Raw genomic sequence first — 17,519 nt, forward strand, 5'->3', positions numbered from 1 at the left:
CCACCAAGGAATGAATACTTTTTTTAATTCAAGTTTGTATTTTTTAGCAATCTCTACACCCAAAGCGGGGCTCACTCTCACAACCCCAAGATCAGAGTCTCACGCTCTTCCCAAAGAGCTAGCCCGGCGCCCCAGAACAAGTACTTTTTAAAAGGCAGAAATCATGCTAATTAAAGTGAACTTCTGGGGATCCCTGGGGGGCTCAGCGGTTTAGCGCCTGCCTTTGGCCCAGGGTGTGATCCTGGGGACCCGGGATCGAGTCCCACGTTGGGCTCCCTGCATGGAGCCTGCTTCTTCCTCTACCTGTGTCTCTGCCTCTCTCTCTCTCTCTCTCTCTCTCTCTCTCATGAATAAATTAAATGTTAAAAAAAATTAAAAATAAAAAAATACATTTTTTTCCATTTTCTATTTTTCTCCAACTGGTTTGTTTACTCCCTGTGGTTGGGGGGCAGGGAGTAAAGGCAACAGTAGTGTCAGAGAAAGACAGAGCCCCCTTTCCTTTCTCCTAAGAGCTTCACAACCCAGCTCTGTGAGTTTTGTTTCCAGAAAGACCTCCCACAGAGCTAGTATCTACAACTTTCAAGAGGTCAGAGCCTGCTGGGCAGGACCAACACGACTCAAGGACTTTCCCGGGCCCAGGAAATAGTACTGAAACTTTGAGATTACATTTTTTTCATGATGGAATATACTGGGTTCCTCCTCCCATGCTACCATTAAAAATTCCTGCAGAATCCCATAATATCACTGAAAGAAAAATGGATCTTCACAGCCTACCCAGTTGCGGCCCAGTCGTCTCCTGGAGCAATCATTGCATCACTGCTGTAGACGTTGAACAGAAGCTCAGGCAAAGGAGCAAATTGTATTGTGAAGAGGAAAAATAAAAGTGCTAAGCCCAAGCACAATCTCTGGAGCTTTGAAAGCTGAGGACGGGGAAGGCAATTTATACCATAAGGAAAATTCTCCTGTTCCTGTACCATTTGGGATCCTAATGGGGTATACCCGCTCTGTATTACTAACACCTGTTTTTTTAACCAGAAAACAAATGTTTACGTTTTTCCACACAAACATAGTAAAAGGAAAAATTTCATTTTAAAAGCCATATGTTGGGCAGCCCGGGTAGCTCAGCAGTTTAGCGCCACCTTTGGCCCAGGGCGTGATCCCAGGGTCTCAGGATCGAGTCCCAGGTCGGGTTCCCTGCATGGAGCCTGCTTCTCCCTCTGCCTGTGTCTTTGCCTCTCTCTCTCTCTCTCTCTCTGTGTGTCTCTCATGAATAAGTAAAATTTTTTAAAATTAAAATAAATAAATAAATAAATAAATAAATAAATAAATAAATAAATAAACGTTATATGTTAGTTTTGTTTCTTTTAAGTGTTTATGCTAAATATGTATTTAAGGGCTTGATTTGCCCAAAATAACTATCATTTTCAAATATGACACGTTTTAAAGTTGTTCTTTCAGACCACTAAAGGCAAATGAATCTTCACAGTGTAGGATCATGAGGTGTATAGAGGAAAAAGAGACTGGGAAAATAGGTCCTAAAACAAAAGAAAGAAAAGAAAAGAAAAAAAGAAAAGAAAAGAAAAGAAAGAAAAGAAAAGAAAAAGAAAGAAAAAAAAGAAAGAAGAAAGAAAGAAAGAAAAGAAAGAAAGAAAGAAAGAAAGAAAGAAAGAAAGAAAGAAAGAAAGAAAGAAAGAAAGAAAGAAAATAAGTCCTGGTCAAAATGAATAGGCAACACAGGAATGGTTCACTTCATTCTTTTTCTTTTTTTTAGATTTTTTTTTTAAGATTCTATTTATTTATTCATGAGAGACACAGAGAGAGGCAGAGACACAGGCAGAGGGAGAAGCAGGCTCCATGCAGGGAGCCTGATGTGGGACTCGATCCCGGCACCCCGGGGTCACGTCCTGGGCCCAAGGCAGACACTCAACCACTGAGCCACCCAGGCGTCCCTAAGATTTTTTTTTAAGTAATTTCTACACCCATTGTGGGTCTGGAACCTACACCTCTGCGATCAAGTCACATGTTCTACCAACTGAGTCAGCCAGGTGCCCCCGTCTACTTCATTCTTTATTTCATTCCTTAATTTAATACATATTCATGGAGTTCCCAACAAACAAGAAACTGAACTAAATGCTGTGGAGAAAGCAGAAATGCTCCAATATTTAATAAGGTATGATTTGAGTTGCAGGATCCATTCTACTTTGGAAGAGAGAGGACAAATAATTATAATGTGGCAAATGCTAAAACAGATCTGCGTTCAGTGTTTGTGGAAGAACAGAAGAGGGCACTAATTTCTCAGTTTCACTGCCCAAGTGCTAAAGCTATGTTTTGATAACCAAAACAAAACAGAAAATAGAATTATCCCATTACCTCAATTTTTAAAAAACTCTACTTCTGTCTGAATTATATGCCCTCACTTTAGTTATGGAAATCTTTTCATCAGGCCTCTTCAAAAGAGTGCTAGAAAACGAGATCCGCAGTGATTTTTCAGTAACCCATATACTTTCGCACTGCAGGCCAGAACATGTATTCAAATATATTTATAACAAATTTAACAACAAAAAAATAACATTTATCGTTGCTATGTGCAATGCCCTCCAATATATTTTATTCTGTTCTGTTTTTCTTAGCCCAACATGGGACTCGAACTCAGGACCCCAAGATCAAGAGTTGCACGCTCTACCACTGAGCCAGCCAGACGCCCCTGTTCTGTTCTTTTTTCTTTCTCTTTTAATAGATCATGGCAACTCAAGAAATTGATTTCACATCTCACTGATGCTTCATGGCCTACAGTCAAAAAACACTGCTCCAGCATGTCCTTTAAAAAGCAAAGTAATAGGGCAGCCCGGGTGGCTCAGCGGTTTAGCTCTGCCTTCGCCCCAGGGTGTGATCCTGGAGACCCGGGATCGAGTCCCACGTCAGGCTCCCTGCATGGAGCCTGCTTCTCCCTCTGCCTGTGTCTCTGCCTCTCTCTCTCTCTCTCATGAATAAATAAAATCTTTAAAAAAATAAATTAAAAAATAAAAAGCAAAGTAATAGTGCTCAGAACAGAAACAAGTATGGTCAGCAGGACCCCACGTGCACCTTCTGCCCTGCAAACCAACAGATCTCCAAGCCACATGGGATTAAATCTCTGGGAGAAAAAAAAAGGGTTGCGATTGCTCAACCCTTTGACCACGAAGCCACATCAACCAAACGGGCTACTAAAGTTGTCCAGCCCTCAAAGGGTGGATCCTCCTCCTAATGGAAGATCCTTTGAAGAGGCTATGGAAGATAAGGAAAAACCTTCTGGAGAGAAGAACTGGAACATCCAAGGCTGACCAAGAATTTCACACGCTGCAGGCCTGGGTGTCACATTATCCCTGTCCGCCTGAAGAAGACACATGCTCGCAACTACTGACATCCTATTTTCCCTCCATATCATGGATTGGGTGCATTGACATTTGGCCTTACGCTTCCAGGTCATGAAGAATTAATCTGGACCTGACCAAAAGGAATTCGGATCACTCAGAGATCCCAAACTAGGGCATGGGATTAATTTCTAGATGAACACCGCCTTCTTTCCTGAAAAACTCTGACCATAGAATCATATCTTAATCCAATTCCACTTCATCATAGTTTAGAAAACTATCTAGCTAACTAATGGCATCTTCCCCTGTTTTCTGTCATTGATATCATCTTTTCTATTTTAATATTTGATATCTTGAGGCAATCTGTATTTTTTAATTTTTTTTAAGATTTTATTTATTTATTCAGAGAGAGAGAGAGAGAGAGAGACAGGCAGAGGGAGAAGCAGGCCCCATGCAGGGAGCCCGATGTGGGACTTGATTCCGGGTCTCCAGGATCACACCCCAAGCTGCAGGCTAAACCGCTGCACCACCGGAGCTGCCCTCTTGAGGCAATTTGAATGGAAGTTAAAAGAATCTGTGGAAGATGTGAGACCTTAGTGAAAATTAATGCTGTTTCATTAGAAAATGTTGGGGAATCTACTTTATGTTTTCACCAGCAGTCAGGAAGCAGCAATAAAGTTCTCATGGTGTATTACTGAGTCTAACAGGAGTCAACTGGGGACGCCTCGGGGCTCAGGGGTTGAGCGTCTGCCTTTGGCTCAGGTGGTGACCCCAGGGTCCCAGGATCCAGTCCCTTGCGCTCCCCGCAGGATCCCCGCTTCGCACTCCCAGCAGGAAGTCTGCTTCCCCATCTGCCTGTGTCGCTAACTCTCTCGCTGGGTGTCTCATGAATAAATGAAATCCTTTTTAAAAAATTAAAATAAAATAACAGGAATCAACTACTTGGACCTCATGATACCTCTGACTTTTGTCTGCATCACAAATCATCAAGAAAACCTTCTACAGACATCGTAGATGTTAGGGGATGATCACTGCTGTTATGCAAAAAGCTAATACGTAGCGTTAGGATGATTTTAGCAGCAAGTATATGTACAGATCAGATCCTCAAACCAACTCAAACTGGCTTTATAAACAAAGAAATTTACCATGTCACACGAGGAATTAGGCAAGATATCTAAAGATTGGCTACTTCGGAGCTCAGCAATGTCCTAAGTTATATCCCTACTCTTTGTGTCTTGGGTGCTGTCACTGATCTCAGCACGTTGTTTCCTGTCCTTATAATTATTCTCATGTTTCTGTCCAGAGGGTTATCCCCTTCATCCAGCAACAGGTAGAAATTAGCCGTTCTTTATTTATTACTAGAAATGAGACCTTCTCGTGTACTCATGTAGCTTTTCCCCAAATTCACCAGCAGTTAGAAACCAGATAGGGGAAAAGAGTAGCCTCAGACATGATGTATAAAGAGTTATTTTATTAGAAGTAATCAAAACTGAAAAAACTGGAAGAATAAACAGATATTCTCTTTCAACAAAAATTAAATTTGGCTGCCTGAAATAACTAAAGTAACAGTATCCAATAGTTAAACTCTCTCTTCAAATATTACCACTACAGGAATACAACCTTTATCCTGGTAACATTATAGAGTATGTCGTTTTTCCCAAGGCATAGTAAGCACAGTTTGCTTAAATTATTCTGATATTACATTTAAAACAATCATCTCTTAAATATTTAAATACCGTTAGAGTGCAACTTCAATTATTTGGAGAAATTTCCATTTCAACTCAATGAAAACATATTTTGCTCTTTTCTGGGTGGGTCACCTCCAGACCTCTTGGAATATTTCATCCTTTTCTACGGAAGTGTATGCGATTCATAAGTTCTCTGAACTTCAGTATTAAGGAGTAGTTATTTATGTTGTCTTTCCATGCTTCATAAATCCTTCTAAATTTGTCATAATAACTTTCTTTTTTCAAATTGAAATCTGACCCAATTTTTTTAAAATAACTGTCTTTTTTCCATATTTCTCTCCAGGAGCCTTTGAATTTTTCCAAATAACTTTCTTCAGATTCTTCCTTCCATATTCCTTCTCCTTTTCTTAAGGCTGTTAATTCAGCTTTAAGTAATTTTTTGTGAATTGTCCAATAGATTTTAGAATCATAATCTAGCCCTTTAACAAGAACAGTTTTGCCAAGGCCTCTTCTCAAAATTTCTTCATTCAGACTCACACTAAAATATCTACCCTTGAATAAAAAAAATAACACAATCCAATTACTTAAGAAAACTGCTACTATACCCATAACATCTTCTTAACTTCAGAATTTATATCATTTACAAGCAGTTATATTAAACCATTCAGAGGAGTTCCTGGGTGGCTCAGTGGGCTAAGCGCCCAACTCTCGATTTTGGCTCAGGTCATGATCTCAGGGTCGTGAGATCAAGCCCTGGCCGGATTCCATACTCAGTGCAGAGTCTGTGGGAGATACTCTCTTCCCGCACTTGCTGCCCTCCCCCCCCACACACACATTCTCTCAAACATAAATAGATATATAAAATCTTTTAAAAAAAAAAAAAGTCATTCAGCAACTTTTCCTCCAGAGAAAAGCCAAAAAACATAAAGCAAAAGAATCCCCAAGAGTTTAAAAACACATAATGTTAAACCCAAGATTTTCATTACTAGAAGAGATCCTTGTTCAAAGTTAATTGCCTTTTTTTTTTTTTTTTTTGAGATCTTATTTATTTATTTGAGAGAAAGAGAAAAGAGAGCAGAGGAGGGGGGCAGAGGGAGAAGCTGCCTCCCCGCTGAGCAGACCTGAGGCAGGGCTCATCCCAGGCCCCTGTCACCGGAGCCCCCCTGAGTTGCCTCTTTTATAACATATAGTTCTCCACAGACTCACGGGACTTCTAACCCAAAGAGGCTAATAAAGTATAAAAAGTGTTTTAGTTTGTTTGCAGTTTGGAGAGGGAAAGGAGCACACAATATAGGCAAAACCACAGAAGGCCAGAGACAACCCGAGAAGTATACAAATGCAAAATGAACTGAATCATCACTGAATTATTTTTTTTAATTATATTTATTTTTTCATGAGAGACACACACACACACACAGAGAGAGAGAGAGAGAGGCACAGACCCAGGCAGAGGGAGGAGCAGGCTCCATGCAGGGAGCCTGACGTGGGACTTGATCCTGGGTCTCCAGGACCACACCCGGGACTGAAACTGGCGCTAAGCCACTGAGCCACCCGGGCTGCCCCATCACTGAATTATTATATTAGGTTCAGATCCAGTGTGTAGGAAGGTGCTGGTATGTAAATACACTTTTAAAAAACTTCCCACAAAATAATATTAAAAATAGTCCTGGACCTTGACTCTTCATCCTTCAGGAAATTTCCTTCATCTCACTTCCTAATGAAACCAGATAAATGGGATTTTTCCTACTCATTTACAGGATGAAGGTGACTCTGCTGGGGTCCCTGGGTGGCTCAGTGGTTGAGCATCTGCCTTCGGGTCAGGGTGGGACCCCAGAGTCCCGGGATCGAGTCCCACGTCTGGCTCCCTGCATGGAGCCTGCTTCTCCTTCTGCCTGTCTTTGCCTGTCTCTGCCTCTCTCTCTCCCTCTCTCTCTCTCTCTGTCTCTCATGAATGAATGAATGAATGAATGAATGAATGAATAAATAAATAAATAAATAAATAAATAAATAAATAAAAGCTGACTCTGCTGCAGCACCTGGCTGATTCAGTCAGTGGAGCTAAGACTCTAGATCTCAGGGTTGTGGGTTTGAGCCCCATGTTGGGTGTAGAGATTACTTAAAAATCTAGAAAATCATTTAAAAAAAGAAATCCTGCTTAGCTATTTATATAGTCCTTGTAGCATTCTAAATTAACAAGATTAATTTTAACAAAGTATTAATAATTTAATAGCTCCGTTAGTCAAATACTTCGCAGTTAAATTCTAATAACGTGAAAACTCCAGGTTTAAAGCAAGAGACATTTTCTAAGACTTTCTGAAAGAACCAGGTAATCTTTTTTCCCTTAAATGCAGTAACTTTCAATCATAATGTGAATGAATAAATACAATTTTATTTTTTATTTATTTATTTTTTTAAAGATTTTATTTTTTTATTCATGATAGACACAGAGAGAGAGAGAGAGAGAGACAGACAGAGACACAGGCAGAGGGAGAAGCAGGCTCCATGCAGGGAGCCTGACGTGGGACTCGATGCCGGGTCCCCAGGATCGTGCCCTGGGCCAAAAGGCAGGCACTAAACCGCTGCGCCACCCAGGATCCCAATAAATACAATTTGAAAGGGGTTATCATATATTTCTCAATGTTCCAAATTTTAAGAGCTCATTCACTTAAACCAAAATCAGAATAACTAAAATTCAATCTCACACTTTAGTAAAATTGAACAGATGTAAATTACCAGAGTCTGCATACCGCATAGTTGGGTCACGCAGGAAGCAATACAAGCTAAAGTATGTAAGGTGAAGTGCGAGCTCGAGAGCCAGAAAGAGCTAGGCTGCATGCAGCCTCTTCCACTTCATTACCCTGAGTCCCATCTGCAAACGGGAGTAAAAACAATGACGCCATAGGGTGGTTTTGAGAATAAATTAAATACACTTCTGAACTTAAAATAGTTTTTAATTTTTTATTTGTATTTTTATTTATTCTTATTATTTTTTGCTTTTTAAAAAAAAATTTTTAACGATGTTATTTGGGGCACCTGGGGGTTCAGTCAGTTAAGCAGCTGCCTTCGGCTCAGGTCATGATCTCAGGGTCCTAGGACAGAGCCCCACATTGGGCTCCCTGATCAGCAAAAGCAGGGAGTCTGCTTCTCTCTCTATCCCTCCCCCTGCAGCGCTTGCACCAGCAGGGGAAGGGGCAGAGAGAGAAGCAGAGAATATCAAGCAGACTCGCTGCTGAGTGCAGAGCCCAATGCCAGCTGGATCTCAGTACCCTGAGATCATGACCTGAGCAGAAATCTGGAGTTGGATGCTTAACCTACTAAGCCACCCAGGTGCCCCAACATTTCTTTAAAAATTTTTAAGTATCTCTACACCCAAGGTGGGGCTCTAATTCATGACCCCAGGATCAAGAGTCATACGCTCCACCAACTAAACTAACCAGGCGCCCAGAGAAGATAACGTTTTTGTAAAACCTTGGCATCTTTTTTTTTTTAATTTTTATTTATTTATGATAGTCACACAGAGAGAGAGAGAGAGGCAGAGACATAGGCAGAGGGAGAAGCAGGCTCCATGCACCGGGAGCCCAACGTGGGATTCGATCCCGGGTCTCCAGGATCGCGCCCTGGACCAAAGGCAGGCGCTAAACCGCTGCGCCACCCAGGGATCCCATAAAATTGTTCTTAATCCTGTCATAATACTTTATTTACTTTGTACTTTCTTTTTCCAGTAACTGTCTACCAAAATTATCATGAAGTAAGGGACACACAAGGACTCAGGACAAGTGACACAGCAACAGTGATGAAGCTCTGGGGTACACGGTGGCCATGGCCAATCATAACAGTAAGAATACTCTGAGACAAAGTTTTCAGATGATGCATTACTGATCATAAACATTATTTAAATATGCTCGACTTTAAAGTTCAAAGACTGAGCAGTATTTACTTCGGAAAACACCCTTCTTTGTGGTTTCCAGTTGACAGGGCTCACCCAACAAGCAGTTTCTAAGCACAAAGATGATATATTTTTTTAAACATTTTATTTATTTATTCATGAGCGACACAGAGAGAGAGGCACAGGGAGCCCGATGCAGGACTCGATCCCAGGGCCCCAGTGTCACGCTCTGAGCCAAAGGCTGAAGCTCAACCACTTGAGTCACCCAGGCGTCCAAACAAGGATGATGTACTATACTCATGTACATGTAAATACATCAAGATCATCCTTAAATTAGCAATGTCTAAAGTCATTAATAACTTTAAGTTTTTTCCATTTTCTTGATTTTCTGTATTTTCTGTATTTCTGTATTTATATATTAATAAGTATATATTAATATATAAGAAACAAAATTTATACATGCATGAAAAGACCTGGTTCTCTAAACATAATCACTATGACTAGCAGTGAAGACCAGAATTCAGTCCCATTATAGATTCAAGGTTCTGGTTAATGATGTTTATGTGTAAATACAAAGAACATAACGTGGCTCGTTATTTCCTCATGCTACTTACCTTATTCACTAGAAGATAGCAAAAGAGTGCTGAATTCTCCTTTCCAAGAAGTTGAAACCAAAGCAGCTGGGAAGGCTTCAACTCTTCCTGTAACCACAACTTCCCAGTTTCAGTGAGTTCTACTCCTGCCAGCTTAACCAGCAGAACACCACAGGGCTCTTCTAAAAAGGTTAGGTAGAAAATTGTCTGGCTTTAATACCACGTGGCACAAGCAAATTTCAAAGTCACGTGCCCCCCACCAAAACAGCTGGATCATGTTTATGTACAAACACCCAGACTCCTCTAGATTTGTATCTGTGTTCAAGTTTTCTTTTACAGCAACTCAAGCATGTTACATATGGAATAATGTAAAAACTCCATCCCAGGAAGCTCCAGAACAAAATGGAGAACCCATTAATAATAATAACACACATATGGCAATTTACAGTGCTATGGCACTGCGTGACCCCCGGAAGCAGGTTCCCCCTGAATAGCACCCCCGGAGTTGTGCAGTGTACAACCTGGACAAGCCCAGTTGGTGCCTTTGCTGCCTGAGCACCTAAGAGTCCTCGCTGTTTCAGAGAGAAGAGATTTAGATTTTTACAACAGAACTACAGCGACTGAGAAGGTAGAGGACCCAGGAAGTCTCGATCCTGCTTAGATTAAAATGGCTGACAAACAAACATCCCAGGTTCTCTCTCCTTAGGGAACTAGAGTCATTCAAATTATTTAATTCCTGTCTGATTTGTTAAAAGAACTGATCATGTTAGGCATGTTGGGGGGAAAAGAAAACCCAATCTTATTCCTTTATAGTCATATCTTGTTGGACAGAGTGAAATTCATTCATTTGAAGGTATAAGATAAGAGCCCCTTTCTTTATAAAATTAAAATGATATGGAAAAAAATGATATGAAGAAGAACTTAAAATATAACTAAATTTATTCAACGAGTTTTACCAAGTCTCTGTCGGCTAATAATCATTTCTCTAGGGACTGTGAATAATGAGCTAAGTAGGAAAGGATCCAAGCCCACCAGATGCTCAGCACAGGGGGAGGAGATAAACCTAAACACAGGATTATAGGAAAACATGTTTAAGTACTAACTGCAGGGTGTATAAATTATTGTGGGTGCAATAGAGAAAGAGGCTAATTCTGCTGGGGAGCCACGGAGAGCTTCCGGGAGCCAAGCTCACGCCCACACAGGCCCTACCTAGAGATCCCCCCTCATCCTTCAGGTCTCTGATCTCGGAACAGCCCATCGAGGCTTTCTCTGACCACATACAGGCGTGGGTTCCCTGCACGCATGACTCCCGGTTATGCTCAGACTAGTACCTGTCCCTTCTCATAGCTCTTGGAACAATTTTCACTCATCTGCTGTCTATTTTCCAGTTAAGACTGTAAGCTCCAAAGAGCAGTCTTGTTGGCTTCACCGCATGCACAGCTAGCGCATGGCCCAGAACATCGCAGTTGCTCAGGATTTGTGAATACATTTGCCTGAATGAAATAGCGAACGGCTGAATAAAAAGAGGAGGCAGGAGAGAAGGAAATCTGGAGCCAAATTAAACAGTTCCTTGTATCTAAAGCCAAGAGTTCACACTCTCTCACAGACAATGGAAAGTTATTAAAACTTAAAATGACTTTTTTTGCCATTTTACAAATAACTTCTAATTAACAAATACCAAAATAGCTGTATCATTTTCTTGCACTTTACTTACTTTTCCATGAAGATATAATAGGTAAAGTAATGGGAATATGCTCAATTTCTAAACCATCTTCAGTTATTCGGCGTAATCGTCCACGTAGTTTAACATTCTTTCTTATAAATTCTACTGGAATATCTGAAGAACTTGTAAATTTTGATGTCTGTTAATTTATAAAAAAAAAAAGGTATATGACATGTTATTATTTTCATTTTAAAATTAAGTATGTCAAATTGTCATCTAAACATTTAACAAGAAGACATAACCACTGAAAAACTTTAATTTGGTCCTTAGTTTTATATCGATATCTTAGTACAATTTAATCAAAGTGTTTATAGGAGGGGGCACCTGCCTGACTTAGTTGGTAGAGCATGCAACTCTTGGTATTAGGGTTGTGGGTTAGAGTCCCACTTTGGGCATGCGGATTACTTTAAAATTAAATCTTTTGAGAAAAAAAGTATGAATACTAAAATTTAGATTTAGTATTTTAAAAGACGTTGACAATTAGGATGATGGCATAAAATGTAAAAGTCTTCCCCTTACTCTCCAAAACTAATGAAGGATAGAAGAGAATAAACTAATTGTAGCATTTTTGAAAAAGATTAAGATCTTTTAGTTAACCATGAACTCAAAATGAGTAAAGGTGTGGCAAGGCTACAAAAAAAAAAAAAAAAAATACACAAATTCCTTCTCTTCTCCACTCTTCTCTGCTCCCTACCAAAGTCCCAACACCAAGCAACTGTAAGGAACAGGATCCAAGACAAGAGAGGGTGAGGAAGTGAGGAAGACATTGCTCCAAACCAGGCCCTAATGGAAAATACCGCATGTTTCATAAAAGACTGGGTATTGCATTTCAGAAAAGACTTCCGCCAACTGGAACAAAGCTAGAATAGGGGGGAAAAGATGATAAAGAGCCTGGAAACCACATCACATGAGAAAACCAAAACTATTTTGCACAGGGGAGACAAGACTCAGAAGAAGTAGAGAGGCTCATTCAAGATCTCTTCAATTACCAAACGTCTCCCCCTTTTAGTTTTTATGTGTTTTCATTAAAGGACATACATAAAAAGACATAAGAGTGCCTGAATGTTTGGAGTTTTAGAAATTATTAAGGAGCTGAGGGAAGAAACTGAAGTAGAACCCATGTTCCCATTCTCAAGGAATTCACAGTGGATGCGAAGAACCTTTGAAGGCAGATCCCACTGCATCTACCTTTTCCAGATCCAGTAATCCCTCAACAGCAGAAAGTTGCTGTGTTTCTGTGACCTAACAGGCACTATCTGGAAGGTGAGCTAACAATATACATAAAACCAGAATACAACTGCAGAGCAATAAAGAGGTTTAAGATAAAGTGTAAGTGCTAAAGAGTTGGGGCCGGGGCTCCTGGGTGGCTCAGTCAGTTACAAATCCAACTCTTAAAAAAAAAAAAGAAAAAACAAATCCAACTCTTGATTTCGGCTCAGATCATGATCTCAGGGTCATGGGATGGAACCCCATGTCAGGCTCTGCACACACTGGGGAGTCTGCTTGAGATTCTCTCTCCCTTTGCCTCTCCTCCCCACTCTCTAAATAAATAAATAAAATCTTTTAAAAAAATACTGCTTCATAGGATTATTATGTGTTAAATGAAATTATATATATCAAGTGTTTAATACAGTGCTGAACTCAATCATCATTTTTTTAAAATATGAAAGTTGGAATTTTACCAGAAATTGAAAGAATATGAGAGTTTGATAAACACTGGAGGAGGAAAAAGGAGAAAAACAACAATATAAAAGAAAGCTGAAGAGGAGCTATTAGGGTGCCTTGTGGCAGGCCCGGGGTTGGTTAATGCAATATCCATTCCCAAGCCTCTCTCCCTTGTCATCAAGCACTGTAAGGGATGGAAAAGCTAAACGGCTGCTTTCCCAACTTCCTTTCCCACTACTGGTGGCTATATGATAAAAAGATGTAAGCAAAAGTCTGCTGAAGGCTTCTGGTAGACCTTTTGCTTTCTTGACAAAAGGAAAAGATGTGGCTGGCACCTTCCTTTTCCCTCTCCTCCTGCTTTGAACATGAATATATGCTATTTGGAGATAAAGCAGCCACTCTGTGCCATGAGGACAGACATCGAGAAGCATACAGACATAAAACTCTGTCACTGAGCCAGAGAAGCAATGCCAGCAGCACCCTGTCTCCAGAAGTCTTGTGACGTGAGAAAAAAGGCTTTTTAACTCGGTTAAGCCACTATTGTGCGGGGTTTCTCTTACTTGTAGCTAAAGTTCTCCAACTGTTACACCACAGAATTTTTGGTTCCCTAATGTTCCAATGTTCTTTTTCTACCTCCTTAGCTTGCTCTTCTCATCAGTAGTCACTATTTTCAAAAAACATAAAATCTAAGAAAAAAAAGACACCAGAACCATAGTCTAAAATAAGTAACTTCATAACATACCAATATGACTTATATTAATCAATAAGTAATTTGCATTAATAACATACCTAATATTATATGACTTAAAACAACCTATAGTTGACATATAATTTTTAGGGGCTAAAAAGACAAATAATCCCTCCGCATTATTTTAAAAAAAAAATCCCTCCGCATTATTTTTACCTAAACTCTTAATCAGATCATTTCATATTTTGACAATTTTGAGACCTTCAAAGTATAAATGTCATGGAACATAGGTTGTAACATAAAGAAAAAAGTGGAATGAAAAGAACCAACGTTTCAAAAGTTCCATGCTAAGAATATGTATATAAGCTAAAAGCAAATGACTTACAAATCATGGAGGTGTTAAAAGAAAAAACCCTATTATATTATTAGATATAAGGTTAAAAATGAGTTCAAGATACTCAATAAGAAAAAGAAGATAAAAGTTCTGATACTGGAGTCAGGGGGAAAAAGCAACAGTTGGAAGACATGAAGGAAGTAATACCACACGGTCAACGATAATATAAAAATAATATAGAGATCAGAAATGTAGGACGTTCATATACGCAGATGCAGTAAACCCATTCCAGATTGTAACATGACACTAAAATTACACCCGGTGACAAGAATCAGTCATATAAAAAATACTTATAAATCTTGAATCATCAAATGGGTTTTTCCACAATATCTATTATAAAAACATTACTGAAGCAGCAAAAAAAAAAAGCTAAAAAAAAAAATATGCTAACGGAAAGCATAGATTATTTTTTTACACCATACTTCTTGCTCTATTCATTAAAAAGATCTCACAGATTGTTGCAAATCAGAGAAAGCATAAATTATTCAGTGCTAAAGGACATAATTTGACTGTGATCTAAATCTAAAACCACTATACAAAAACGGTTTTGAGACATTCCAACACGTCTGAAATGCAAATTTAGTGATTACAGCGTTCTAGCCAACTAAATCCTTTACAGATTCCTTTTTTAAGCACGGGGGGGGGGGGGGGGGGGGGGGGGGAGCGATTATGGAAATACAGTCTGGGCAATCATTTTCCATAAAATCCTGTGGATGGATGTGTTACTTTTAAACCAAGATCTTAAAATAGGTTTGTTGTTCCAAAATAATATTTTACACTTCTAATGAGAATAACATGATGACGCGCTGCTTGAGAGAAAAATGGTCTTGAAACGAGAAGAGAAAAAAGAAAAAAAGAAACGAGAAGAGATTAGCTCTTGCTTGCGGATCACAGGGCCTTCTTCATGTTCTAACTTACCATCCGGATGCTTCTTAGAAGTAACATTGTTCCAGCTACGGCCATTATGGTGCTGATGTTCTTCAAAAAGAGATTGAAGGATTAATTGTCACTGGTTATTATTCATAATAGCAAAAGTACTAATTAGAAGTGGGGGGGGGGGGCAGACTGACCTTCCCCCATCTGTCCAAATAAGGCACATCCGTCAACTAAAGGCCCATTTCTCTCAACAAACTTTCTTATCTGCCCACCTACTCATTAACCTTCCCCTTTTCCTCCCAAACAAGCTGGTGTGCACAATAATTATATACGTAATATTGTATTGTTCTCCATTGACTCTTCCCTTTAACCATGAACTCCTTAAGCGTGAACGAGCCTACAGCAGGAATGTAAATGACGGGAAGAAAAACTTGACCATCGAAACCTCACAATCCAGGGCCTCAGATGTGTATGCGGTAAACAGTCGGGAAGGGAGAGCGTATCAATGGTTTCAAAGTGCTTCATTTAAACTGAAATAGACCTAAAAGAGTTTAATTTAAAAAGAAGAACCCTGCAACTCCCTCAACAAGAGGGACAACCTGACACGCTTCCCTTCAATAAACAGGACTCGGTGTGTAAGCAACGAAGCTGAAAATACACACATGGAAAGAAATGAGGATGCGAAGATTCGTCTTTGTGTTGAAGACACTTAGATCCACCTCTGATCTTGCCCCAAACATCAGGGAAACATAAAACAAGGCAGTGTGGGACGCCTGGGGGGCTCAGTGGTTGAGCATCTGCTCAGGGCGCCACCCCGGGGTCCTGGGGTGAGTCCCACATCGGGCTCCCTGCATGGAGCCTGCTTCTCCCTCTGCCTGGATCTGTGTCTCTCCTGAATAAATAAAATCTTTAGGGGATCCCTGGGTGGCTCAGCTGTTTGGCACCCGCCTTTGGCCCTGGGTGTGGTCCTGGAGACCCGGGATGGAGTCCCATGTCGGGCTCCCTGAGTGGGGCCTGCTTCTTCCTCTGCCTGTGCCTTTGCTTCTCTCTTTGTGTGTCTCTCATGAATAAATAATTTAAAAAAATAAATAAAATCTTTAAAATAAGGCAGTGAAAGCTTTACAATCACCAATGTATCATGCCTTGTGTTTGTTCTGTGCATTTCCCATTTGTAGAAAAACAAAGGAAGTACACCTAAGGATACATTCTGTGATCCGGGTACTTGGAGTAATACAGCCGTGCGCCAATATATTTTATTTTGCTTTTTTAAAGATAGCAGGCTCCTCGCAGGGGGCCGGATGCAAGACTCGATCCCGGGCCCCAGGATCACACCCTGAGCTGAAGGCAGATGCTCAGCCCTGAGCCACCCAGGGGTCCCCCCAGGTGCTCACTTAAATAGTTTCCTCTCTCAATGTATTGAAGTCTTTTTTTTTTTTTTTTTTTTTAACTTGGAATAACTCCTGTGCCAATCTCTGCCTCCCTGGAAGAAGCGAGGCCTGGTCACTCAGCACGAGTGTCCGATCTCCCAGGACCGCCACCACCGACTGCAGCGCTTCCCACGTGGAAGGCAGGAGCCTGGGGACCCGAGCTGAGCTGGAGGGCCGGGGCCGGGGTGCTGGCCGGGGCTGCGGGGTGCACCCCAGCTGGTGCCCCCTTCTCACGACAAGGTCCGGAAGCTGATCCTTCCCTCCGCAGTCTCTCCACCTGCCCCAGGACACCCGGTTTCGCTGATTTCCCGGCCGCCCTCGGGGATTCTCCAGGGGCGACTCCTGGGCCCAGGCCTCGACCCAGGTCACCCCGGCCTCACCCGCTCCCCAAGGGCCACGGGGGCTCGTTCCTGAAGGGCCACGGCCAGTTCCCGCGGCCCAGGTGACATCCACAACGTCCCTTAGGGTCCCTCACCTGTGCGCCCTCCCCCCGCCGGGCCCGCCTCGGGGCGCCCCCTCCCCCCGCCGGGCCTGTCTCTGGGCGACCCCCATCCCCCACCGGGTGCGTCTCGGGGAGCCCCCTCCCCCCGCCGGGTCCGTCTCGGGGCGCCCCCTCCCTCCCCGCCCCCCCCGCCCCCTCCGGCGCGGCGAGCCCAGCCCAGCCCGGCCGCGCTGCAGCCCCTGGGCCCGCCCGCCCCCCTGCGCCCACCGCGCGTGCTGCCGGCGGCCTGAGGTACCCGGACGAAGCGCAGGTGGTCGTCCGCCCACTGCGAGACCCGCGCCACCACGTTGGGCGCCGCTCCGTCCGGGTCCCGAGGCCGCGAGGCGGAGGCCACAGGCGGGCCCGCCATGTTCCCGGCGGGCGGCGCGCGGGCGGGGCCTCCCGGGGCGGGGGCGGGGCTTCAGGGCCGGGGGCGGGGCTCCAGGGAGGCGGGGCAGGGCTCCTGAAGTTGGGGGCGGGGTTCCTCCGTGTTGGGGCGGGGCTCCAGGGGCTCCCGGGGGCGGGGCTCCGGAACAGGGGCGGGGCTCCAGGGGCTCCCGGGGGCGGGGCTCCAGGGGCTCCCGGGGGCGGGGCTCCAGGGAGGCGGGGCAGGGCTCCTGAAGTTGGGGGCGGGGTTCCTCCGTGTTGGGGCGGGGCTCCGGAACAGGGGCGGGGCTCCAGGGGCTCCCGGGGGCGGGGCTCCGATGGCGGGGGCGGGGGCTTCTGGGCCGGGGGCGGGGCTCCAGGG

At 42.7% G+C, this 17,519-nt stretch overlaps 1 protein-coding gene across 3 annotated transcripts; it reads right to left on the minus strand.

The window, feature by feature from the left end:
* Positions 1 to 4,801: 4,801 nt before the first annotated feature.
* C11H3orf33 (chromosome 11 C3orf33 homolog) lies at positions 4,802 to 17,161 on the minus strand. 3 transcript variants are annotated; one of them, XM_072727215.1, is made up of 6 exons: positions 17,028 to 17,152; positions 16,312 to 16,567; positions 14,906 to 14,965; positions 11,232 to 11,379; positions 9,539 to 9,699; positions 4,802 to 5,590 (listed from the first exon to the last, which is right to left on the minus strand). In XM_072727215.1, the coding sequence occupies exons 3-6, from the start codon at positions 14,948 to 14,950 to the stop codon at positions 5,192 to 5,194; spliced, it is 753 nt and encodes a 250-aa protein (XP_072583316.1). In that variant the 5' UTR covers positions 14,951 to 14,965; positions 16,312 to 16,567; positions 17,028 to 17,152; the 3' UTR covers positions 4,802 to 5,191. The 3 variants fall into 3 exon arrangements, 2 of the variants coding, with proteins under 2 accessions (XP_072583316.1, XP_072583315.1); XR_011995316.1 differs by lacking the exon at positions 16,312 to 16,567 and adding an exon at positions 7,786 to 7,907 and having other exon boundaries at positions 5,355 to 5,590; positions 17,028 to 17,159; XM_072727214.1 differs by lacking the exon at positions 16,312 to 16,567 and having other exon boundaries at positions 17,028 to 17,161.
* Between the last annotated feature and the right edge of the window lie 358 nt (positions 17,162 to 17,519).

Source organism: Vulpes vulpes, chromosome 11 (genome assembly GCF_048418805.1).
Source record: "Vulpes vulpes isolate BD-2025 chromosome 11, VulVul3, whole genome shotgun sequence".
NCBI classification, from domain to species: Eukaryota; Metazoa; Chordata; class Mammalia; order Carnivora; family Canidae; genus Vulpes; species Vulpes vulpes.

Excerpts from the sequence above, each read along its gene's own strand:
- C11H3orf33 (XM_072727214.1), bottom strand. The coding sequence starts at position 17,141 with ATGGCGGGCCCGCCTGTGGCCTCCGCCTCGCGGCCTCGGGACCCGGAC. Across the intron at positions 14,966-17,027 it reads ACCACCTGCGCTTCGTCCGG|AACATCAGCACCATAATGGC; the intron begins GTACCTCAGGCC and ends CTCTTTTTGAAG. Across the intron at positions 5,591-9,538 it reads GCTATCTTCTAGTGAATAAG|GGTAGATATTTTAGTGTGAG; the intron begins GTAAGTAGCATG and ends TTTTTATTCAAG.